We start from the raw sequence: 27,834 nt of genomic DNA on the forward strand, positions 1-27,834 counted from the left end.
GCCAACAGAGGGTCGCAGACGATTCCCATTGGAATGGCAATAGTCTGTTGGGAGATCTAGGATATCCTAGACTTGTACAATTTATTGTTTCCCACTAAATGAGTATTTTCCACGTAAAGAGATATCCTTCACAAAACAGGATTTTAGTCACAGCAAGATAACATGCCAGACATGACGTCACTTGTTCTATCTACGACTTGTTTATACTGTGTGTAATTTCGTCAGGGTTCTTAATGTGTCTACAGACTCTGTATGTGTAATCTTCTTAATTAACAGCTGGTAGCACGCATAAAGGTATTATTGAGAAATCGTCACACTTTCTCTCATCGCGAAAATAGTACATCATTATTCGATAGAAATCTATATTGATAATAACGTGAGAAAACGAGCAAAACAAATATTTACAAAATAATAATAATAATAATGAAAACTGGTAAAAAGCCCTTTTCCGATAAACTTTTACTATTACAACAATCAGCAGGGAAATTTATTCTAAAGCTGGATAAAACATTTGTGTGCAAACACACACTAACCCGCTTGCCGCTCCCCAAGTTTTCAGATACTTGTCCATAATGACAGTTGATTTAAAGTAAATATGAGGGAAAATTTATAGATAAGAAATAAATAATTTACTAACATTAAAAAACACCTGCGACTCGCACTGTTCACTCATCCAATTTAGGAAATACCGACAACTCACACTGTCCTCTCATCCAATGTAGAATACACCAACAACTCACACTGTCCTCTCATCCAATGTAGGAAATACCAACAACTCACACTGTCCACTCATCCAATTGAGGAAATACCAACAACTCACACTGTCCTCTCATCCAATTTAGGAAATACCAACAACTCACACTGTCCACTCATCCAATTGAGGAAATACCAACAACTCACACTGTCCACTCATCCAATTGAGGAAATACCAACAACTCACACTGTCCTCTCATCCAATTGAGGAAATACCAACAACTCACACTGTCCTCTCATCCAATGTAGAATACACCAACAACTCACACTGTCCTCTCATCCAATGTAGAATACACCAACAACTCACACTGTCCTCTCATCCAATGTAGGAAATAACAACAACTCACACTGTCCTCTCATCCAATGTAGGAAATACCAACAACCCACACTGTCCTCTCATCCAATGTAGAATACACCAACAACTCACACTGTCCTCTCATCCAATTTAGGAAATACCAACAACTCACACTGTCCTCTCATCCAATGTAGGAAATACCAACAACTCACACTGTCCTCTCATCCAATGTAGGATACACCGACAACCCACACTGTCCTCTCATCCAATGTAGGAAATACCAACAACCCACACTGTCCTCTCATCCAATGTAAAATACACCAACAACTCACACTGTCCTCTCATCCAATGTAGGAAATACCAAAAACTCACACTGTCTTCTCATCCAATTTAGGAAATACCAACAACTCACACTGTCCTCTCATCCAATTTAGGATACACCGACAACTCACACTGTGCTCTCATCCAGTTTAGGATATACCGACAACTCACACTGTCCTCTCATCCAATTTAGGATACACCGACAACTCACACTGTCCTCACATCCAATTTAGGATACACCGACAACTCACACTGTCCTCTCATCCAATTTAGGAAATAACAAACGCTTTAGTTCGTAAAAGGAGAAAATAATTAGAAAATTTCATTAGACATGACAGTCTAACGTATCTGTCTGGTGCTGAAAAACTCCTTTTAGATATTATATTGGGTATAAACCTAGAATGATACTTCAGCTACCGCTGTACATATCTGTAGCTTTATTGGAACAAATGTCGACGCTCTTTCATTATTCACTGGTAAAAATATGCTGTGTTTGATAATGGATAGAGCAAATACCAGAGAGATTGCAATATCGGTAAAGCGATATTGTACACAGTGATGGAAAAAGGAGAGAAGAAGGATTGGAACTACAGGTGTAGGAAAACACTGCTGATGTTAAGTTGTAAATTGGTCACCTTGTCAAGGAGTACAGCATAGTTCTTTGTGACAGTACAAGGAACATTCGTTAATCTCCAGAGCAAGCATAATGAGATTACAGTTAGAAACTAAGAAAGATTTTCTGTCAAGACGTGTGAAAAGCACGATAACATGTACCTTGGCCTAGTTTGTAAAAACATAACAGCAGATGATGGTTTTTGAACCAGCATAAGAAGCCGTTCCCTTTCAAATTAATCCTTTATTCCCGCTGAAACACAAAGCTATTGAAAATCAAATATTGTTTTCGTTTAATAGTGTTATTGCGGTCTATGAATTGTAAGAAACACGCTTATAGACATGTAATGGTAAATTTGGTTCTTGAGCAGATATGAAATAAAGATAAGGCAACGGAATCTGATTATACACTAATAATATTAGTGTGCAGAAAAACGTCAGATTCTTACGAGTTATAAGGCGTTTTCTAGGAAACTTTCTTTTTTATTTCACCTCATTAACTCAAGAAACCAAGACATATTTTGGTTATTAAAACAATTATACGCCAATTGGGATAGACAGCACTAGTTTCAGAATCTCAGCTATAAATTAGCATATGTGTCCACTCTGAAGAACTACAACAGTCTAGTAGTCTGTTTAGAAATATGAGTTAGCTATTGCACGGACACTGATCGTCGTTGTTGTAGATTGAACGTATATTTTGAACAATTAGGAAAATAGCCTCATTGACAAGTGTAACCTAAATCAATGTTACGATCGGAGTTCAATGAGTTTTGTTACTTGATCATCGTCTGTGAGAACTATGTCAGTTACAAGCTGATGTTCACAATTGACATAAAGAACTGCTGTCACATTACACATAGGGTTCGGTCAGTAGATCAATTTACGAAATCAAGGGCACACAATAAATATATTGTAAACACTGTAAACTGTTGAAAGCTGTTATCTGTATGCTATATAGCAATAAAGTAATTAAGCAGATAAAGTATTGTCAGTGTAGACGGATGTTGTATTAAAGACACGAGTGAATAGCACCTTTTATCACAACTTTAGAGCTATATACAGTAGAGTCAAACGGTGAATCAAATGAAACCTAAGATGCGAAAGAGGAAAATCTACAGTGGTAAAAAAAACCCCAAAAAACGAAAAAACAAAAAAAACAAAACAAAAACAAAAAACAAAAAAACAAAAAAAAAAAAAAAAAAAGAGATACGCTAGCCCCATGATTCGATAAATTTCATGAAATATAATTTCTTTAATAGTAACGGGAAAACAAAATCTCAACTGGATATTTAATATTTCAAAGTGATTCGCCATAATAGGCCCACGGTGATCGTAAGTACATAAACCTGGTTACCTCGAGTCGGCTTGGGATGGACATTTTCGACAATATGTACAATATATTTACATTATATAGTACGAAAATGCTCAGGCAATTTAGCCACTGAAATTTGTTTTTTTTATTTAGAAATTCCATAGTAACAGTGATAGTATGAATTCTATTTTGGGAACCAGCTTTTTGAAACTAAATCTATGGCGAAGACTGATAATACGGTTCTACAATATGTGTGGGTCAGAAAAAGGTGACGTCTATTTTAGTGTCTTGATGCCTTGAAGTCTGGGCTCTCATTTATATTTCATCACGCAGATATACAAAATGCAATTATATAAAGTTTATTACACCGTAAAGCTGTATTTTTAAAGTTAATTAAATTTCGCAAGGAATATCAACGTGTCAACAAAATTAGATTATTACATCTTAATATTCTGCATGATATGACCTAACTTCACCAGGTATCGGTTTTCATGTTTTAGTGCCATCTGATATCCGTTCTCATGACCTAGCTCAATAAGGTATTGGTTTTTTTTTATAAACTAACTCCATCTGGTTTCGGTTTTTCGTGAACTAGCTCCATCTCGTATCGGTGTTCGTGAACTAGCTCCATCTGGTATCAGTTTTTGTGAACTAGCTCCATCTGGTATCGGTTTTCGTGAACTAGCTCCACCTGGTATCGGTTTTCGTGAACTAGCTCCACCTGGTATCAGTGTTCGTGAACAAGCTCCATCTGGTATCGGTTTTTGTGAACTAGCTCCATCTGGTATCGGTTTTCGTGAACTAGCTCCACCTGGTATCGGTTTTCGTGAACTAGCTCCATCTCGTATCGTTTTCGTGAACAAACTCCATCTGGTATCGGTTTTCGTGAACTAGCTCGGTCTGGTATCGGTTTTTTTGTGAACTAGCTCCATCTGGTATCGGTTTTCGTGATTTAGCTCCATCTGGTATCGGTTTTTGTGAACTAGCTCCATCTGGTATCGGTTTTTGTGAACTAGCTCCACCTGGTATCGGTTTTTGTGAACTAGCTCCATCTGGTATCGGTGTTCGTGAACAATATCCATCTGGTATCGGTTTTCGTGAACTAGCTCCATCTGGTATCGGTTTTCGTGAATTAGCTCCATATGGTATCGGTTTTTGTGAACTAGCTCCACCTGGTATCGGTTTTTGTGAACTAGCTCCATCTGGTATCGGTGTTCGTGAACAATATCCATCTGGTATCGGTTTTCGTGAACTAGCTCCATCTGGTATCGGTGTTCGTGAACAATATCCATCTGGTATCGGTTTTCGTGAACTAGCTCCATCTGGTATCGGTGTTCGTGAACAATATCCATCTGGTATCGGTTTTCGTGAATTAGCTCCATCTGGTATCGGTTTTCGTGAACTAGCTCCATCTGGTATCAATTTTCGTGAACTAGCTCCATCTGGTATCGGTTTTCGTGAACTAGCTCCATCTGGTATCGGTTTTTGTGAACTAGCTCATCTGGTATCAGTTTTTGTGAACTAGCTCCATCTGGTATCGGTGTTCGTGAACAATATCCATCTGGTATCGGTTTTTGTATCGGTATTCGTGAACTAGCTCCATCTAATATCGTCTTTTTTTTTTTTTTAATACTTTTTGTCATTGACCACTGGAGTTATTGATGTGTATAAAAATCACCTCATAGTTTGTGTGGCGGGTTATTTAGCAAAAATGAATCATTAAAAGTAATTGTTTGAGATTTTTTTTCAATTTTTTTCATTTTGCATTTTTGTTATAAATGTAACCCATTCCATTTGGAGTTCATTACGTAACATTGAAAAAAGCAAAAAAGAGGACAACACCCTCTTCTGTTAAACCAAAGTAAATGTCGCATTCCAGGCGACGATATCGTATTATTACGATAGTCTAGATTTTCGGAAGTCTAGTGTCGGCTACGTGCCACTAATTCAATATCTGATCAAAATCTCAGACTTTCTTATAAAACGTAACCATGACAACGCTTCTTTGAAATCAGGTATCAGCTTAATTGATTACTGATACGTAATCCGATATCCTAAATCTCGACTCCCAGGAATCAGGAACGCGGATTTTATTTAAGCATAAAAATAACCTACATTTATATCGAGAAACTTGGTCAATCTTTACCTTTTGTCGTGGGCATGATCTGTACACTATAAACTCTTTAGACGCCTGCAAGACAGACTTAAAGGCTGCTTATTGTAAGAATCTGCCGACACTGCACAAGATTCACCTCAGTGTGACAGTTGAACAAGGTTTTGCATTTTAAAGCTATATAACAACACCAATTTGTCTTGCCTTATATGGTTATCCAACGAAGTGTTTAAATTCTCTCCCTTTGTTATGCTCTGTTGTCACGCTACTTCTTTAACGATTCCACTTTTCCTTGTTATATATGATTCTCCAATCTATTGCTTAAATGACCTCCCTTATCCTTGTCTTATATACTAAACCGAAAAGTAACACCACTTCATGCTGCGATTAATGAAGTATTTTCCTTTATGAATTCTAACGAATCCTGTAAGACTGACGTATTTGATCAATTCGGGTAAAACTACTCCCATGGATAATTGCCAAGCTTTGGGGATTACCTTAAATTGTAACATTATAAGTAACGGGTATAGCCAGCAGAAGTAAATAGCATTGCAGTGTCGTCGCTTTAATTTCATAAACCACCAGATAATATCGAGGAGAAATATAGCTCAGTTCATCGTGAAAGGTTTGGGTCTTCTCTGCAAGTCTGACGGATGATTGTAACGTTCTCCCCAAAGAATATCCCAAACATGCTGCTGACAAGTTAGAATATTTCGAATGCCGGTTTGATTGTCATTTCCCATAGAAATCTTGTGTAACATGAACCAATCACCGTGTTGCAGTCGAAAATAGGACTCATCTGAACACAAAGCATTGTTCCATTTGACGGAAGATGGTGAGCACAAGACCAGTTACTTTTGCGTGACAACAAAACGGGGCCAACTGGTAGGTTTTTAACATGTTGCGGACTGTTTGGGCAGGCACAAGACGTTTTATGAGGACGATCGGACGTTCACAAATTTGATATAAATGACTTAACTACTAGTAAATGTTATTAACGTTGAAATCAAGATATGGCAATCGACGCCGAGACTGACTAGCCTGGATTGTGCCTACAGCCAATTCCATCTTTATTTGTGGCAAAATATAAAGTTAATATACAGCAAGACTTGATAAACCAGAATCTTAGAAAACTGGTGTCAATATGATAATTTTATATCAAATGCATAAGTTACAAGGTAGTTGCTGAAAACGTACTGGAGCTCTTCCGTTAATACAGGGTTTCACGCTTGAATGATTTTGGTAACACTCTTTGTTATGAAAGTGATTGCTATTCTCTTATATTGCAGAGACGTCATTATTTTCTCTCACATGTTTTTGCCAAGTAAACATGCTAGCTTTTGTTTTCTTGTTGTGTATATGTTTATCAAACCATTGCCATTCCGTCTTCTGTATCGCGCAATTGATACGCCAATTGATTATCCATCTTATGAACTTAACAAGTTTTTGCCCCAACTCTTTTATGAATGAAAGTCATACGACTGCACCTATAATTATCAGATCCAATAACAAGCTTGTCTGTAATGCAATGCTCTCAATCACTGTTAATGAGTGTACAATTATTGAACAATATTCTATACTTTTTCATTTGTTGCGTGATTAGACAATGAAACACAGTCGATAACCAAAACGCAATAGCAATCAGAGCGAAATCAAGCCCAGTGAAAGGTACATACGTGTTGTGGCGAGTTCTAATGTAGTGGAGAGCTATTGCTATCGACCGATTTTTTTTTTATTTATTTTTTCAATTAAGTGTCAACTGCCGGCAATATGTTATAAGATATGAATGTGTCATCAGTATTGTTCTACTCGAAAACATTAATTTTGTATCATATCGATGAAGTACGGACTGCCACAGACAATAATACATTTAATCAGAGGCTGTAAAAAATGCTACAACTAAAAATGCATTTTCGTCATTAAATACAACAACGTTAAATGTTTATCTAATCAATACAGTGTATAGCGGTAAGCCCTGTAGTCGTTACAATTTCATGATCTCTTCATTTACTGATCGTGTCCGTGATCCAGTTGGCTGGGTTTATTTGAAACATCTCGAGGCTGTCCGGGGGTGTCCCCATGGACTTAACATCATGAGTTTTATAGTGCTTGTGGGGGTTTGAAATGAATTGCTATTAAGCAATTTCCTAAATACATACTGTGGAGAGTATGTTTGACCATTTTAATGGCATGTATTTGAATAGCAATGATCCCTAAAGCACTGTTGAGAGATGTAACAATGTAAAGGCTAGCAATTGAAAACTTATCCCTTGTTTCTATTTTGCATATGGAATTCATAGCATTTTCATTTAACGATTGAAATACTTGCTATCGCTTTTCATTACATTTTTTTGCTGGTTGATTCTGTCACCACTCGTGAACTAACAACATGTTTCTTTATCGTAAGTGTCCTTTATCTCAAATTTTCACTTTCAAGGTGGACATTCCCGCATCTCACGCAGAAATGTCTCTCTCTCTCTTTAAAATATGAAGATATGCCATCAACAAAAGAATTCTTAAAATCATACTTAAACTTGAAATGCTTATTTCATTTTAATTAACGTTTGACTTAATACAGATTGAAGAACGTAAAGAATATATCCTTATTCCGGAATTGACATCCATGATGATATGACTTAGTCACTCTCTGATCAATGGCTTCGGTCATCAATCAGGTGGTATATCTTAAACCAGACAATCTAAACCTGAAATATGAAATGATTTTTAATCAATTATCAGAATTAGTACCCGTTAAAAAAGCAACATGTCAACATGATCATAATCCAAAGTCCAATTCAATAAAACTACTGCTATATAAAAAACAAAAGAAAGATATACACGGATATTTCCGAAAAAAAGTACAAGGAGAATAAGACCTTGTGTTCCGGAAGAATAAGTGCCTTGTGCTTCTTGGACAACACCCGCCATATAAACCTGGGTCAATGCAAGTAAATAATTTCACGTTATCACTTTCTTGATATATTAAGCTAGTATACTTTTAAATCTGCTATTGGTAAACAACATTGATAAACATGTTTCTAGTCTGTGATGTGTACAATGATATATGACCTCGTATCAAAATTAAACCATAACTGTCGATTAGCAATGCTGATTGAATGTGTAAATGTTTTTGTGTAATTCCACAGGAAATGAAATACAACAGAACAATACATTGCGTTATAAAGCTACAATTTACATTAATGCTGTCGATATCTTTAATAGATATATGAATAATTCAGGTGTATCGAATTCGAGAGTAGCATTGTCCCTACGTTAAAACTAAAATAATAACGATGTAGGCATATTTGATGACGTTACCATCAGATATCGTGTGAAAGAACTACAAAGGTATCAATTAAAACGAGTTACAACAAGTCTCAAATGATGGAGTTGCCATGTTTATACAAAAAAAAAAATGTCCACACAAACTTATTAAGGAAGAAACAACATGCATAGATAATCGTTCTGATATCCAGTGAATTCGCCTTTTTCTTACACATTTGTTACTATTATCATATACCCAGGCTCGTTTTCCATTGACTGAATTTATTTGTGATGTCATAATATGTACAATGAATATGTCATGAATTCAAAATGACAAAATGTCTTTTTACTTTACAACGCGTCAAAATGTACATTTTCTGAGTTGCGTGTGAAACGTGTCTTTTACTTAAATATCACATATGTTACTACGTCCTGATATTTATGTGTACTTCTGAATAAATGCGATGGTGGTGTAGCGTCATTAAAGGTATACTTCACCTTAGTCATTTTTGATGTGCTAAAGTCGACCACATAACCAGAGTTCCATCGATATATCTGTCTCAGTTAGAGTTTTCTTCTGATCAACAGGTGGTAAATTGTTCCTAAAATTTGTTTTGTAATCCCCACGGTGGACGAATCTATCGATTCCTGAGGCACCTGTATAATGTTCATTCTACATCATTATGTGGTTTATACCAGTTAACCACAAGGTTCAATGGCAGTCCTGTCTGTCTCTATTCACTTTCCACTCACTCATCGCCACGTTACAGTCACGTGGAAGCCATTTTACGTTTTCGCAAAGGAACCAAATTGAAAAAAAAAAACATAAATTTAATTGATGTGTACTAGTTTGACCTTTGACATTAAGTGTTATTGTAAATATGTTGAATTATGACAAAGACATAAGATGTCCATTGTGATAGTGATCAACATACATTGATTGCGTACAAACAATTTCGTCTAACTTCATACAATGATCTCCTTCATAAAAAAACAATTAACACTCTCTGAAAAGTCATATAATAAACAGCCACATGCATTCAGACACAATAAACTGTTACATAAAACACTATACCATACACTGATATACAACAGTTTGTGCCATGAACTACCTTTACAAAAATATACGATGACCTGTTACATTGAAGTTAACAAATTAACTGCTTCACAGGAGTTTATGTAATGAACTGATACGCAAATCTTTTTACAACTGACTCCTACACAACATTATTCAATGACTTGCTGCATGAGAAATACGTGTTGCAAAATATCACTTTCTGCAATATTAAAAAAAAAAAAAAAAATGCACCATGCATAAAATATATCAATGTGATTGATGAAACTCCTATATTTTCTCTGAAAATCGTTTCATCAATCTCATATGAAACCGACCGAAACACATGCTAAATCCTATGACTTACTTCTGCACGAAACTTATAGATTATACTTCAACACAAACCTTCATATAAATCTCGGCACAGCACGGCACATATCAAAACTTCACAAAGAAAACAAGCATCTAAGCCATTTCCAACAGTGACCCTTTAATGCCATCCAATTCTATAATTAGAAAAAAACCTATCAACACATTCGAAGAAAATCGATAGAAGATTAATTGCAAGAAATGCGGAGAGCTTAAAGCGCTTTTTGAAATATGAAAAATTATGTTCGTGTCACTCAAGGTAATATGTAAATGGATAGTTTTCACCGTAGTTCAGACGATACCATCGCACAATGTAATTAAGTTTTGTCTAGATAATACTGTCATGGCTTCTTGTTAACTCCAATCAAGAAAATAACGCTGTATGGGTATGATTTCTTTTGATCGAGACAGTACAATGTACAGCCATTAATTGTCGTTCACTTACCACCGACCATACTTCCTTAAATCGTCCCTCAGTATAGTGTGTATGCTGACATACAAAGTCATTCATAACAGGGTATACACCTCCTACATAAAATTGTCGTATGTAATTTATAGAAAAGTATTCAAAAGCACGCAGAACAGATATGGTACTACATTTACTGTGGTTTCGATGTAGAGTTCTGTCTTGCCTTCGGTTATTTATAGTGTGTCAAACTGGCGTGTCGCATAAAATACTCTCAAATAACTTAAATATAATTGCACCACGAAAACATGGAACCTGTAATATTTTGAGACATAAAGATACTATTAGGGACCTAGAATTTCTTCGACGATTATATGCCGAAAGGGGCTACGTACGTCCCTGTGTTGTATCGGTAAATCTACACGGACATGACACGAACAATAAGATCAGCATGTTATAGTGGAAAGAAAACGAAGTATGGCACAAATATATATCCACGAACATCACCATAATTAGTCCAACTAGGTCACATTTCAACAGAGGAAGTCATGAAATATAATCTACTTTGCATTGCAGTATATCTTAATCCTTTGTCGAGCATTTCTTGTCTTCGTTATACCTTTTACCTTATTATAAGTACATCAGCTGTTTATTATATGGTTAAAAAGAAAACAAATATGTTTATAAGTTCCACGAGTCGCCACTGAGGTAACAGTGTTGCTTTCATCAGTGTCCAATTAAATAGGCAAACAGAAAATCTCGTGTTCTTCAGCGATATCAGTTTTGGTTGGTCTTTTCATTCATTTATTCCCTGTTGGCTATGATTCTGTTACAGGGAATGCGAAGATGCCATGAACTTTTATTAGAATTCACCATAGTCTACACGAGCAACTGCCAAACAAATTATCCCTGTAGTTATATATACAATTTGTCCTAATTCATAATATCTAGAACAGGCCAGTAATGAGGAAGATAGGTAACCTTCACGCACCATCATGAATCATATGTGTACAAGCTGATACATAGCCAGATCCTGTGATCCAACATCCACATGTGTTTAGAACAACAGCACCGCCCTCACACGAGGCTGCAATGGCAGTTCGAACACAATATACAAAGTTGATATATATCTCTTCCAGACAACAAAGGCTCTAACTTGGAACACAAGTAAATGTCATCATGGTTGTTCTTTGGTAAACTTATCATACTTTACAATGTCTAATACTAATGGATGAGAGTAATATATAATGTAATTTTTGTACAATTTTTTATGCTGCTAAAATGTTGTTTTTTAGTATACCCTCAATTGTAACTTTGATACTAAGACAATTTCAAGGCCTTCGCTCTCTGTATATCTGGATTTTTTCTAATCCAAAAATATTTATCTTTGCTTAATGATATCCTTGAGATCCTTTTTATACCCATCACAGCACGATACACAAAACTTCATCAGAAAGGAAAACCTTGGGCTAACACGAACTGTATAATTGGAAATGACAAGAACAAATTCTTGGAATTTATCCGGCAATTTTTCGAAAGATTGATTTGCAACTACACAAAGCTGCTTGGTTTTTCTTTGCGGTTGTATGTGAACTGAAAATCAGATTAATGCGATACTGACAGAATGTTAAGACAAAAGATAGGGATGTAGCTGCTGAGATGGTTAATAAAAATAACAAATTGGAGAGAAACAGTCTAGTGTTACTAATCGAAAAAGAAATTAGAGAGGAAAACCATAGTTTTAACGTATGGATTAATTTGCATGAACGTGAATGTAAAGATACGTGTGGGTGTATGTTAATATCATTAAGGCCTGTGCGTGTAAGGGTGAACGGGATACTCTGCAAAAACACACAAAAAGTAACTACATATGTTATTGAAAAGGAATGAATGCTGTTTTGTATATGGATACGTGGTAAAGCATTCGAGAGTTCGAACAAAAAGTGTAAAATTCGAGTTAGTTAACTATCTATTTATTGACATTACGTAGATATGTAGGATTTCCATTCTTCCTGTTGTCGCTATTTTTAGATAATACTTTTCGTAGTTTGCTCCTTGCTCTCTTGGCCCAAATAGCAACGACCACGACGAACTATTCATATCGACTACGTAGATTCACGAGCGCTGCAGACGTTCTAAATCAAACAGGGAAGTTGTTAGTTTATAAGACCATACCTTAACACTTAGACAGAAGTATAGCTGAAGGGGAAAAACAAACCAAACAAATAAAAAAAACCCCAAAAATTAAATAAATACAAAAACAAAACAAAAAATAAACCAAAAAGAAAGAAAAAATAATAATAATAATAATGAAAAAACTAAAAATCTCCCCCCCCCCCCCCTCCTCCAAAAAAAAAAAAAAAAAAAAATTTGTCCTCCCGAAGAACGCATTCTTTCGGAAACACATGATATGCAAGACGCTGCTTTATGACATTAACTTACATAGGATAATCCTCATGTATTGTGAGAAATCATGGCCTTGTGTTTAGGAAGCATCATTACAAGGTCAGTAATGTGAATACATACTCGAACATTACAGCGTACACCCGTTAGAAATTTTGTACGTAATGTTTCATTGATACACTATCACTTGTACTGTGTCACTCTCATCGGAGAAATGATCAGTGAAGCATATTAAATGAACCAATCTTTCTGCTACTCTATTTAAGCAGCCGGAATAGTTATTAAAGTTGTGTTAGAGCTCTGAAAACACTTTATAAAAGTTACCGGTTAAGTGTATGTTTACTGATGATCCTGTCTAAGATGTTAAAAATGCTTATCTTGTGTTGATACAAATGCTGTGAAAAGATCATAAACATTCCAGTAACATAAGAAACGAAATACATCTTTGTGTGATAAAAGTTTATTACAAAGTGTAAAATTAAAACACTTTGTGTCAAAATGTGAAGAAAGTTCATTTGACCAGCAGTGTTGTAGTTCACTTGTCAAGCATCAGACCAACATCATAATCAACAATAACACATTGGATGTGTAAAGGTTATTAAAGGAATCGAAATAAAATTTCAAAAACACCATACTTTCTACGAGTTTCACACATAATTAACATTCGCTCGTGCATAGAGAGAGAAAAATACAACATAGACTATAAAAGAAATATCGATTGTTTGACGGTGGCGTGTATACTGCTGACACTGCCATTTATCAGTGGTGTGTCTGATTACATACTTGGACAATTCACCGTCTTTCGTGCTACTGACTCCACTTTAATTACCTTTCTCAGCCAACTTAGTTTTGAAAATCAATTTATCAGGAAGGAACGAAAATTACCAAAAATTAAGACAAATATACTGTGTTGTTGACAGTACATTCGGCACCAATCTAATTTGCTTAAGTGATATTTTGGGAAAAAAATCTAAAACAAGAGACAACTGTATTTTCTTGACATGACAATAAAACAATAACATAAGTAAACATAGTGTGAACCAGCATATTGATTCATCAATTTGTTTATAATTATAACTACTAATTTCAAATAAACAGAATTAAGACTCACATTGTCTGTGAGAGCAATGGCAGAATATGTCATCAGCTGTATAGAATCACTAAGTAGAGATGCTGGTTCAAATCTCCATAATGCTACCATCTGACACACGTAGAAGCAGAGATCACAGGTTCATCTGGTTATCACCCGCGGAGGAATACCACATACAGGACTCATTGTAATTAAGATAAATGGCGAGCATCCGGCACGACCGTTGTGAAAAAATCCAACCGCTTGCCTGTAAGATTTACATAATGAATACATCCCATTTGAGTACTGAATTCGAAATTGACAATCGAATTAATCCTTTTCACAATTTTTCGCCACAAATACAGAAAAAAATCTGTTGAATCAAAATTCCGACGGGACAAAGTAAACTTTTCAAATTAAAAAGGATGTCGTACACAGGTTTGTAGTTTTTCAATAAGCCGGATAAGAAAAGATGTTGAAATGTTTGGTGTTCTAATCAAACAGGCTTCAAACTAAATGAATTCACTTTCAGCAAGACACTTTATTTTATCTAAAGCATGATTTTTTTTCGGCGCAGATATGGTAAAAAATAACAAATACATTTCACATCCACCAAATACACGCTCCCGGGTGTTGTGTTAATACTGTCTCATGCATCGTCTCACTAAACATCCGTCTCTAACAGTCTCGCCTTACCATTCGTGTCATGATAGTTCTGATGATGATGGTGATGATAGCGATTGTTTTCGTATGATGATGTTGTCAGTGTATGGAATGCTTTAATAGCCATATCGTTGACTCGATGTTCATGAATGCTCTTTCCTGAAGGCATCCCTTTGAAGTAATGGTCCATTGCCGTTTCTTCGTCCATTTCCTTTTTTTCCGTTTTGGAGTATTTGATAATCATTATTACAATCCCCAAGGAGTAAAAGACCAGGACGGCTACAATGTACATCACCGCTCCATGGTCATTGTTTGAATTCCACATCGACGAATTAGTTGAATTTCTTGTAATGTTTAATTGATGTGTGATCAGAATGGAACCTTGCGTAATATTTAATTGACTCTTTAAAAAGTCCAGTTCTTTCTTCCCTCGGCCTGAGGCACACACCTTGTATAAAATTGCCAGTAGGTCTCTGGTGAGCGTTTCGTTACCCATTAGATACTATAGGTTACGCTTTCACCTGTAACACCGTGTCCATGACATTTCTATGGATAGAATCGACTGTAATGTCGCGTTTCAGTGCAGCCAGTATATATATATTACAGAACAGAATTACTATAGTCTGTCAATGCGTGTGAATGTCACGTCTGAGTGACAACTGGGTGCTTACACGTAATACCATCAGGTGAGCTGATCCTGACGTGTGTGATGCATATTTCATATCTAACAGTGAAGACTAATCAAGATGGCGGTCCTTGCTAGAGTTGTGAAGGTCTAATATATTTAATTGTTGCTTACCTTGGGGTTATGTTGGAAACATCTCCTGGGAAAACACCAACAATGTGAAGTGGTTTATTGACAGAGGCTGTACAAACAGTACACGTCTGAGTGAACAGTTCCTCGTATCGATGTTCTCCAGGGAAGCAAACACTACCTGTTTTAAAGAATTCACTACAGTTTATTTATTTCGCTTGTTAATGATACCATGAATGGCCAGTTTTGTTTGTCAATATCACCAGATGGTGTTCTCCGAGGTGTTTACTTAATCTGTAATTGGCATTGATTAGTCACATTACACTTTCACTGTAACTGACGGCTTCTGTTTAATACCCGATGGAATTGTATTCCCATTGTTTTAATGTATACCCACACAAATAAAATACTTTCCCTGTCCAGTCAAGTTAGAATACAGAGACACACAACACTATCTGCCTTCACAACTTTCCATTTTGCAACATCAATCTTGAATTTGCGTTACAATCCAATTTCAGATATTGTGCACACCGCCCAATTCCTTGAACTCACACATTAACGTTAATTGAACCCCTAGAACAGTCCGGCGGGGGAAGTGTCAAGTCGGAAGATTGATCATTAGTCCCTATTTTTTCATTAAGTGTTGTAGGAAGTTCCAGCGGTCAATGCGCGTGAAAGTCACATCTCCTGGTACGACGTAGATCCGGTAGTCGAATCAATCACACTGTCCAATCAGAGCAAGCCTGTCCACTGTTGTAAATCAGTTAAAACTTATTTCATAATGAACCCTGTTTCATTCAATAATGCTGAGTGGTGTGCGCGGCCTCGACAAGCGCTGTTATCGTGATGAGCTGAGCTGCCTCGCGCTATCCACGTGCAACACAGCCACAGGTGATGATCTATACCGTCTCGTGGTCTATATGATATTGTTTCAGGTGCGTGGACATATATACATGGTGCCAATACCCATTAGCAGAGTTCGGCAGTAACTACAAAAGTTCGGCGGTAAATACAGTAACTGGTTCAGTACCGATAGAAACAACAGTATATTGAAGCGATACATTGGAAGAAAGAGAATTTCTCCATTAGAAACCACCGATGAGTATTTATTTAACATGCATTTTAGACATCAATTGGTTGGCGTGATACGATTGGTAACCAATGGCATCCCGACAAACTGATAGAATTATCCAATGCACGATAGCTTGGTTGTTAAAAGTTCGTAAAGCACAACACTTCATGATATATTACGGCATTCACATCTGCCATGTAATGGCGCTGTACTTATACGGTTCTAGATTTGAACTTCTATTTCGACCACTCCGAATTTTTCTCAGTCGCCTCGTTGGACTAAAATTTAGGCCCTTGACATCACTGACGAGTCCTAGAATGACAAAACAGCTGTATGATGTAGTTTGATTCATTGTTTTGCTCTACTGATGAATTCGAAATCCTTCAGTTACCACCATATTATCATCAGAATAAGGAACTTTACTTTAGCTCAAGAGCTATATCACTGAGAAAAATAAAGTATGAGACACAAATAACAAAAGTATAACATAACAGCAACAGCAGTGATCATAAAATACCGCGTAATCGTCCTTATGACATAACAAGTCACAGATCTGTCCCTTCTCCCTACCACAGTTCAGTCGACTAGCAGTAATGTTTTTGTTCTTGTGATCTGCAAAACCTCTTTAGCTCACAATCATTTCTACATAACACCAGCAACAGTTAAAACATTTTAGATTGATTTTTAGGAAGTTCCGTTAATTCATCACTGAACAGACTGATTAATGTTTTCAATTCGTCATATAATAAGCCAATGTGTTGCGAAATTGCATCGATAGGCTTCACGATAAACCTTCTATGGATAACAATGGTAAGTGACGTCAGTGACCCAAACTGACGCCATCAAGCCAGAAAAATGACGTCGGGAACAATAGGGTGATCTCAAAAGGTCGCCTGATTTTGAATCTAACTTGTATCACGAATCCTGAGGAATGTAATTGAAATTTCTAACAAATGGCTTTTGCATGTTTATATGAAACACTTGGTCAGATTGTTACCCAATGCACTGTTGTGCAGTACAGGGAAAATATCGACATGTAAACGGAAATGTCAATGTTAAATTCATCAACATATCATAGGTCACGGGTTATATAGTAGTAACGATAGCTATACAAGTGTCATTAGCATCACCATGACAACGACTTCCGATAACAGGATATGGAAATCTCATGAGTTTTAGTACTTGTAATAAAATTGATCAACACACTCTGATGCAATCATCATTTGGTAGTAGACCCTATTAATCGTGTTAGAACAAAGATCGTTAACTTTAAGTAAATTTGGTACATTTTACGATCACAGAATATAAGTGTTGTTTTGTTTACCTGCCTACAATATACATTATCAATGGTTCGTTCCATGTAAAAGGAATTCTAATTTAACCTCAACTTCGATGAAACTTGGGTAAAATATGAAAAAAAAAGAAATATTTACTTACAGATCCCTGAAAAGGTACAAGAATAATAAGACCAGGTGTTCCGGAAGATAAGCATCTTTTGCTTCGTGGACAACATCCTCGGTGTAAATCTTGGTCAATCCGAGCAAGTAACGACACGTTTTTCAAATGAAAACACGGTTAACCTGCATTCCACATTTCAATTTGTTTCACTAGTCGCACGGTTCAGAATATACACACAAATTTCTTAAAATTATCAGAATTGGGGAAATTACGAAGTTTAGGATTGTTTTATAACACTTGTAAAACAAATAAAGTAATTACTAAAGCAACCGGTATTATGAATATTGTTCGACAGATATTGACACGTTTTAATCCTAGCAGAAAAGTAGAGGTATCCATATAAAATAGGTGTTATCATATTAAACAACCCTAATAAAAGTTGTTGGTACAAATAGCAAGCCTTGTTATTTAAATCATCTCAAATATTTATATTTAACTTTAGAGCACATACACTGAAAATCGTTTAAAATAAATGTTGAATAAATTATTTTTCGAATAAATCATATTTCGTTTAAACAGATTTCTGACACAGATTTGATGCATTTTCAATCTAGAATGCCAGTGGCAATATATTTAATAAAAGATATAAGAAAATCACAATATTTCTGCTCTTGAATTGAAAAAAGCAAGGTCAAAATGTAATTATAGAAAACTTACAGGGTTGTCCAGTTTGATGACAAATCTACCATCACTTTGACAACTCTCAGGGTTGTCGAGTTTGAAGACAAATCTACATTCATTTTGACAACTTTCAGAAGAGAGAATAATTGAAACAGTATACTTGACATCAAATAAGACATGTTGCTGCAACCAATAGAAACACGACTGCAGTAAAATCTACTTAAAATCTATTGCTAAGATATGGCATGTATGACTTATTATTACTTCAAAAGTATAAAACTTGCGTGTTATTTGAGACGCATCCTATATACTGCACAAAGTTAGACCCATAGCATCACTGACGAATCGTAGAAGAATGAAAAAGCTGTATGATACAGTAAGATTCATGGTTTGGCTTTACTTCATCCAATACTTATTTGTATATAAATGTTATACCAACTCATGCCCTGTATAATAATGGTGTTTGACGAGGCAATATCATTGTGTGGAAATACGACAATAATCAAGATGTTCCTTCTCAGTCATAGTTCTTTGTTTTAGGTATCCGAAACATAATCAACTGGGATGGAAATACGGATGAGAAACAGCACACAGACAAAACAGAACTAGAAAACACCTTATGAGTAATGCAAGCGGGCTGTTTACAGCAAGTAAATGTTCTGGGAGATGCATCGTGTGTTTAACTAACGGAACGATCGATGTTGATGGCCTGTCCAGAAATATAAAACAATTATCGTGACAATGGAGGAAGATTTCTGTGAATCCTCCACTGAGATATAACTACATTACAGAAGTTCACGAGGGACTGCGACAGACACGTCAGATCGGTCAGCCGATGGACCAGATATAGACTCACATGGAATGTCTGGTGGTTTATATATATCCTATTCAGCTTCGCTGTCACTCACGTTTGAATTAGATTCATTGATTTATCTTATTTTACGACGTTTCATTCCCTCCTGTCATGTGATAAGACTTTAAATATCCGACTTGAAAGATCTTTATGGCATTTTGTACATTTCATACCACTATGGAAAACATGGAAATAGGAATTCAACCCAGTCATTTTATGTTCAACTTTTTTCACGACTTTTGCAGAAATATCGTTTATACTGATGGAAGCGCAAGGGTTCTCAGATTGTAACAATAAAAAAAATCCAGATTACCGCCTTTCATAGTAAGAGTTAGACATAGTATAGTTAATTCAAGAATCAAAATTCCATCATACAGGTCTTTTGCCCTTTTAGGACGCGTTAGTGTTACTTACGGTAGCAATAAAGGACTGGTACACTATTCAATAAAATTCAATAATTTTCATAAAAGGGAAAACTAGATCCTCCAGAGAATATCCGTATATTACCCTTTTGTTTTCATTGTGATCACAATGTTATTGTCTACCTTGCAGTTTACAGAAAATTAGTAACAAAACAATGATGAAATCACGCAAGAAATTGCATAACATTCAAGTAAAAAAAAATTCTCGAGCACACGGTTATTTTAAAGCACCATTTTCTCGGCCTGATAAATGATGTGAATTGATTACAAAAGCATTAAACTTTTCCTGCTCTCCATAAGCGTACTAAATATGCCTGATTTAGAAACAACAGTCAACGAAAGACCTTGAAAGCTGAATTTGCGTCGTGTGATAAATGATCTCTAACACAAAATGACTATTTCTCCACGCGTTTGCTGTAAATGAAACGGTAGGTTATGTTGCCCAGAAAGGTCGTACATGTAATAACTAGTTTCATAGATTGTACAAATAGACCTTATTATCTCCCTTGATTACCTCTCTTGGGAACTACTGTCGAGAGGTTCTTAATCATGCCTACAGATACCCATATCCGTAACTGACTGTCAGTCGAAATTTGTTAATGAAAAGAAAAATATCTCTGAATAAAAAAAATGAATGAATGAATGAATAACGAACAGAATACTTAAATGCATGTAATTAGAAGACTGGAATATGTAAGATTTGTGTGTATCCTTGGTGTGGGGCATTGGAACGCTCTCTTCCGCGTGGACAATAGTGCTAATATAAGGACTTTGACCCAAGAGGCCTTGCCCTGGCAGCCCCCCTATCAAGTTTAAGACATTATTTTTTTCCTCTGAAAAATATGATAATAATAATATCAATAATAAATAACGACTGTATACCTACAGAGATTATTAAATACCTGATGATTTATCTAAATTGAATTGAAATTTCTGAACGACCTATCACAAAATGATGCCGAAGACACACGGAGACCCATGGACAAGTACAAGGAGAATAAGATCAGGTGTTACGGAAGAGTAAACGCTTTCTCCTTCATCAACGACACCCGACATCTTCGACATTCCGAGTAAGAAATGGCACTTTCACAAATTAGAACAAGGCATGTAACACCCGAACCAACAAGCAAACTAACGAGCATCAAACATGTCCAGCTTTGTATCGGACAAAGAAACAGAATATGACCAATACACCAAGCATGTTATGTACACGATATTTAAGGTTATAGCAAAATTGTAAACAAGGATACTGTGAACATTTTCATCTTAATTCTTTATCCTGATTTAGAGATAATGAAAAAAACAGATGTGAGATATAGTTACCTTCAGTTTTCTTTAAAATGTGTTTTGGCATTTTGTAAACAATAACTTCATTAATCAAATTGTATTGCTCTTGTGAACCAGGCCGTGGTACTTGCATAAACAACCTCATAACGTATATAGAATGGTGACGTCACGTTTTAAAACTCATAATCATCGCTTCGTTCAACGCACTTGAAAAGCAACAAAAAATAATTTCCAGTGAAAAGTAATTAATAAATGGCACCGTTTATGCAGTACTCCCATAATTGCTTACAACACGCGTTCCTCTATTGTAAATATCTGTTTTGTGGTTGACAGTTGTTAAAGAGCGAAGGCGGCCAATTTTCCGTTCTACAATAACATGTCTACCATCTGGTCCATTAGCGTCATTAAATAACGACATCGCCATGATACATCAGTTTCTATTGGCAGGTACACCGTACTTTTATGGAATAAACACGGCATCAATCTACCAGTGCTGTACGCCATAAAACGCCCTAACATCATGTTTTTGATTAAATATAACGCCTGTCGTTTTTGTAACAGGACGTAGGTCAGTGTATAGTAGATTCTACTACAACGGTCACTTGTTAACAGGACACAAGTCCTACTTACTTTCATTGTGACCCAAATGTATTCCAATCCTGCCATAACATCAAGGCGATACCAATTCGGACCATCTACACTGTAGTGTAGTGGTATGTTGTCAGATTATTGTAGTGGTATGTTGTCAGATTTGTCTCTTGTCAGACTTACTTATCTGTAGTACGCTTACTATTGTTTCCCGTCATATCCCATTTGTTATTATAAGATTTACCGGGTTTTCCACACCAAAGGTAAAGTTTTCAGCGATACGTTGCTACAAAATAACATATGGCTTACTATAATTCTCTAGAAAGTTTAATCAAAACAATGAGGTCGCTATAAAATGATACTATATATACGCGTATGTAACAATCATTTTACCCTATTTGCCCTAGATTGCAAGCTGCAAGCGACGGACCCCCGTATGTTGTTCATTCAGATAGCCGCCAGCTACTACATGGGTACGTCGTTTCAAAATCATCCTGACTGATCATGGGGGAGGGGGGGTTAAAAGCATACCACACCACATATTTTGGCTAAGTGGTTGTTAATCGTCTCACACAAACAATGAAGACAAATGGAAAACAAGAATTATAATGCTTTAAACTCCTGCATCACATTAACATCTCAAACCACCTAGTGCAATAACCCTCATTCCTCGACGCCGTCATTACATTACAAACCAGACAACAAAACCATGTATACTGTTAGTCCTTGTATCGTGGAAGTAAATAATTCAGATGGGATGATGTCATTGCTTTGTTTTCTAAATTATGTGTGTCTCCAATAGTCTCGTATTTTTAATAACATTTAAAATTTGATGTGGTAGCAGTTAAGTGATTTTTCTATAATCCCGGCTAAATATTATTCATACATATTGTATAATATCGTCTCACTTTATTCGGGAGCATTTCTTTATGTTAGGTTTCTTTTAAAAGTGTACTGTTTTAAAGATTGTTCTGTCGTCACATCGAACTGTATCAAGGGAGATAACTGTAAGAAAACGTACTATGTATATCAATGTTTTAACAAATGATAAAATGCTTGTATGGATGTAAACTAATGGATGGATTTGTAATAAAACAGGGAATTCATAATATTCATACCCAGGGTACTTAAACAGTGTGTTACATGTTAATTGCGATAATAAAACAAGCAACGATTCGGGAAAACAGAGACGTACATAAACCTGTCATAATTCACGCTCTACATACGTTAATAGTCAGCTGAACTTATCATTAGAACAATCTATACAAAATAACTAACAATTACCTGTAAAATCCATGGGAAGCGACAGAAACATGACCATTAAAATTGGCCATCACTGCATGTGTCACTTGCCACGCGGTATGTTAGCTGTACGTATACCGATTTCTGTCTGGTTCAATTATGCTTTCTTCAAACAAATATACACTATTTAGAGATAAATCGAGTACTTGTCCACTTGATTTTACTTTCAGATTAAACTTATTCGAATTAATTTCAATATTTCCTTGAGATAATTAGTATTGGTGTAAGTTCAAGCTGATGACAGAACAAAAATAAGTAAACAGGGAGCAGACAGAATACTTAAATAAGAGTAGATTTGCCGATTACTAGATAATTTTCTTCTCTTTTCAATTATGATGTGCTACAGTGCAATATGTTGTCTCCAAAGTTTTGTCATTAAATACTCACAATATTTTCGCTCTAGACTTTTTTTTAGTTCTGGAGCGTAATGAAAATGTCCAGCACCTCCTATACATCGTGGTATCAGTATTAACCAAGTACTTATTTCTGACGTCAACTCGGTCAATCTGATTTTAAAAAAAATAAACATAGCACCAATTCAACGAGGAAGTCTACGTGTTACTGTTCCCACTTAGCTTTCTATGACTACTTACGAACCAAAAGAAATCAAATCTGGAATTAAATCTAACAAAATCTGCAGAAAAGAATGGTAGACAATAAAAATATTCATCTAGTCTCGTTTCTTCTCATTTGCCAGATCTTATCATATAAACAATTGTTTAATACCTGATATGAACTGAAAACTACAGGGTGGGGTAGGTTTTGAGATGCCTCCATGCACATTTTTTACGTATGTCGGGACCTAAAAGAATCTTACCTACTTTACAGCGTGTTTTCGGAGTGAATTTTACAAATACATGTATAATATAAGGTATCGTATTGATGTATCCGTGTAACGTCACATAAGTACACGGTGTTGGTAAGCTTAAAATGTCCATAGGTGACCTGATTTACTCTAAACGAAAATAATTTGGTAGTTTAAATGATTGTAAATAGTAATGGATTCCGGTTAGTGTACGCTGGTAATACCTAAGGGAAACACATTTAACAGTGTATTTGCTGACTCATTTAATGAATATTCAAATTGTAGGTCCTTTGTAAATTTCAAGTCGTGCTGTTTTCATGTCACTCAAAATATTAAAGTAAAGTTTATTTAAATTAATGAATTGGAAATATAACATTTACTTTAATTGTTACAAGGACGAAACAGCTGTTTGGAACTTTAACTGAATTTTACTGAAAGGTGTTTTTCACTTGTGTGTCGTTTTGTACAATCACTTATAGTCCAGATGTTAAGCTAAATTCATGCACATAAAAACAAAACCCGTTTCCACCCTCATCACCTGTGTATGAATTGAAGATCACCATCCAGACAGCTTAAATGTTTGGGGTAAATTGAAATAAAAATATGCAAAACAATAGCATTACTAATAGAACTCAAAATTTGCAAAAGACACACAAATAAAAAGGACCTTTCAATGCAAACTTAGAAGATAAAATACAGCCCAACAATGCGTTCAGCTGCATCACACAGCTGATTCGTCCTTCTAGGAATCGTCAGTGATACTAAGGGCAAAGATTTTTTTACGTAGAAAGATGAACGAGGAAAACTAAAAATGATATAAAGATACGTCAACAATCAGATGGGGAGGTGCACTTGTCCGGAAACTCAAAAAGGTCATTTTCATGTATCTGTGGTGACATGTAACTGCCATCTACTTGTCGTGATGTCATGGTCATTTACCATATGTACATAAGTAAATCATCATATCAACAAGACTTGTCCTGATAATATCGAGCTGAGACGTCTTATTAATAAATTAGATGATTATCGCGATAAACTGATCTTTAAGTCGCTTAGGTATCAAACAAATGAAAAGCACTAATTACGTATAGTAGAACCAATTAAAAAATGATGAATCAAGCTGGCCCTATAGATATTTCGTCCTTTTATGACTATCAGTGATACTAAGGGCTTAAATTTTTATAGATGTAGTACACCTAAAAATTTTCAATATCTAAAATAACATTTACCTACATACTATTACCTTTTGGTTTGTTTAATGATATTTCCTTTTGGATCGCTGTGTGTTTTACCGTTTGATGGTCCTAATGACATTTTATGTGTTGACGGGCCGTTAAGAATGTGATACTAATAATAGTAATAATAATAATCATTATAACCTACACACTGAACCGGAAAGTCACACGCTGGAGAAAGATTTTATACAAATTTAGAAACATTACTGCCAACCGTTATCCGCCGGATGACAGGTCAGTTATACACCGAAGAGAACTGGAATTTAAATTAACAATCAAACAAACAATGGGATATGTGTAACTTACGAAAATCACAACTTCCATTTGTATTTTATTATCATCAGGTTTTTAGGCGTTTATTAAATTGATGTTCAGAAATAGAACATTAATAAACACACATTATTATCAGCGCCATATCTATACTCGCTTATACCGTTTAAGCGTCTGCATGTAATGTTTGTTTTCTTTTTAAAATGCCAGCGGTAATGAGTGTTTATAACACCAATATTAGTTAATTAACGTTCAATACACTTGTGGCTCCATTTGTAATTGTTTGACATGAATTCAAAGTAATTTTACTGGTAATTTTAAAACTATGTTTTTACACTTGACTACAATTTTCAGCGAGCCTAACCAATATTACCATGCTATTTGAGCACGATGCCGTCACAGCTTTTTAATTTAGATTTAACTTTTGTCATTTTGATCACTGGTTGGGTAATATATCTTAAATATAGTTACCGCTGGTTATTTTTTTTCAATAACTATCACAAACATATATCGAAGAGAACAAATTCAATAGGTAAACATTTTTATAAGGTTATTATTGCTGCCGTCTTTTGTGTGTCAATATTTTTACTTGAGCGATTTTCGGAGATAAGAGTTTAAAATCACGTCTTATTTTTAAGTAGGAAGGTCAGACATGGTCGGTAGAGTTAGGATAGCTAGTGAAGGGTGTTTATATGATGCTGCTTCTTGAGATATGAGAGGTCACAACGTGGAAATGTGTATAATTGCTATAATTCAATGGCATTCTTTTTTAGTATTTTGATGCATCGACGACAGTTTTCAAACGAGGATTCAGCCAAAAAGGAAAAAAAATAATTTGTAACGAACCACTGAATTAAAGCTTTAAAACTACTCAACTATTCAGAAATCAACACGGTTTATCATTTGGGAATGTACCGCTTTATTTTAACTCAGAAACTGACGTTTTAGTCATAAACCACTGAGATGCGCATTATGTCTAGAAACTGGGAGAGTACCCAACTCTTTACTTCGCAAAGGACAACGTCGTAACAAATACGGACACTGAAGTCTAATTACTGAAAGATATGTTGGAATAAAATGTTATATAAACGCTACAGTGAGAAAAGCAGACAGGGATTACAGCGATTCACGAGAAGATGATAAAATAACAAAAACGGTGAACAGAAACATTGACAAACTCTAAAGAGAAGGACAAAAGTGGACAAATAATTAAAGTTAATCTTGAATCCTAATTTTATCAAGAATAGGAGTCAATAATTTCAATGTGAATTCTTTTTGACTGGAATTACTTATAGAAATAATGAATGTAAGTACAATATTTGTGTAATCTAATATGGTTAAATCGATCGTTACAACGATAACAGTCACAACAGGATTTTTAGTTTAATTTTAATTAGGAAATTTATGGGTACTAGTGCAAATCCTAATCTGTATAAATACACACACATGTAACTTAAAGATGCTTTGTGTATCGATTAAATAGTTGAAAAAAAAATCAACACGACAAAAGTTTTCCGGAATACATTTGTCGTGTTGATTTGATTTTTTTCAACTATATATATATTACATTTTACCCTACCGTATCTAATTCTTAACTTGTGTTGAAGGTGCTACTTACTTGTTTTTTGTACAATATTTTCTTAAAATATAAAATCTGATATTTATTTTTCCACTGTATGAGTAAACATCTTAAACAAATTATACATTGTGTAGATTAGTTTTGGAAAACATTGTTAGTCTTTTTCCGTTGCAAAAATAGTAAATATCGAAGCCTTATTGGATATTTTGATAAAATAATGAATTTTCAAATCCATTTTTAATGTCTCTTTTGATTACATCTTAATTGGTGACTTTGCCTGTACCATATATATTGCTGTCTTTGTATTACTTATTCCAGAATTGCTTGAGCGGTTACTTTTATTTACTGTTATAATCGTATTAAATATACAGTGGTTGCTAAGTGGCATTTTACCGACCCTTCTAAACTATTTTCTACAAGGGTGTAATGATAATCATATATTTTATCTTTTTTTCAATTTCAAAATTTCACTAAACAGACCTTCAGAAAATTAAAGCTTTCAATAACACAATCAAATCAAGATTCCTGAACAAGGCTGTCCGTCCGCCTGTCCCAACAAAAATAAAGAATCTGTTGTTTTCGCAATTGTAGAAAAAATGTACACCTGCAATCAATGTTTCCACTTTTCAATTGCAAAAAGAAAAAAGTAAAAAAGAAAAAAAAAAAAAAGAAAAAAAAACTCCATCTTCTCAATCTGGTCGTTATTATTATTATTGTTTTGTTTAGAAAAGAAAACCATCTGCACTACAAAAACCAAACTACAAAGTTGTATCTTAACTTTTCCCTATTGTACCAATTTTCTAATATCCATCTACCGGAGATTGTGTCCGGAGACTTCTAGACAATTTTGTCTTCACTTGATATTCGATTGTCTTATACCTTGGTATACCTCTTATAAAATAATCTGCTCACGTGCCATGCTTTGAAATAAGGTTTATAAGTCTTTAATGA

The 27,834-nt window shown here is 35.2% G+C and overlaps 1 protein-coding gene across 1 annotated transcript in view; it reads left to right on the forward strand.

Annotated features, from left to right (window-relative positions):
* Nucleotides 1–3,079: 3,079 nt before the first annotated feature.
* The window catches only part of LOC132562873 (uncharacterized), a 48,002-nt gene continuing 23,247 nt past the window's right edge, over nucleotides 3,080–27,834 (forward strand). Inside the window, exons 1-3 of the mRNA XM_060227646.1 lie at nucleotides 3,080–3,104; nucleotides 3,892–4,140; nucleotides 4,223–4,800. Coding sequence (XP_060083629.1) covers nucleotides 3,080–3,104; nucleotides 3,892–4,140; nucleotides 4,223–4,800 — 852 coding nt within the window. The remainder of the gene's footprint in view (nucleotides 3,105–3,891; nucleotides 4,141–4,222; nucleotides 4,801–27,834) is intronic.

This window comes from Ylistrum balloti, unplaced genomic scaffold (assembly GCF_031769215.1).
Source record: "Ylistrum balloti isolate Yb309-2 unplaced genomic scaffold, AGI_CSIRO_Ybal_v1 Utg371540, whole genome shotgun sequence".
Lineage (NCBI taxonomy): Eukaryota > Metazoa > Mollusca > Bivalvia > Pectinida > Pectinidae > Ylistrum > Ylistrum balloti.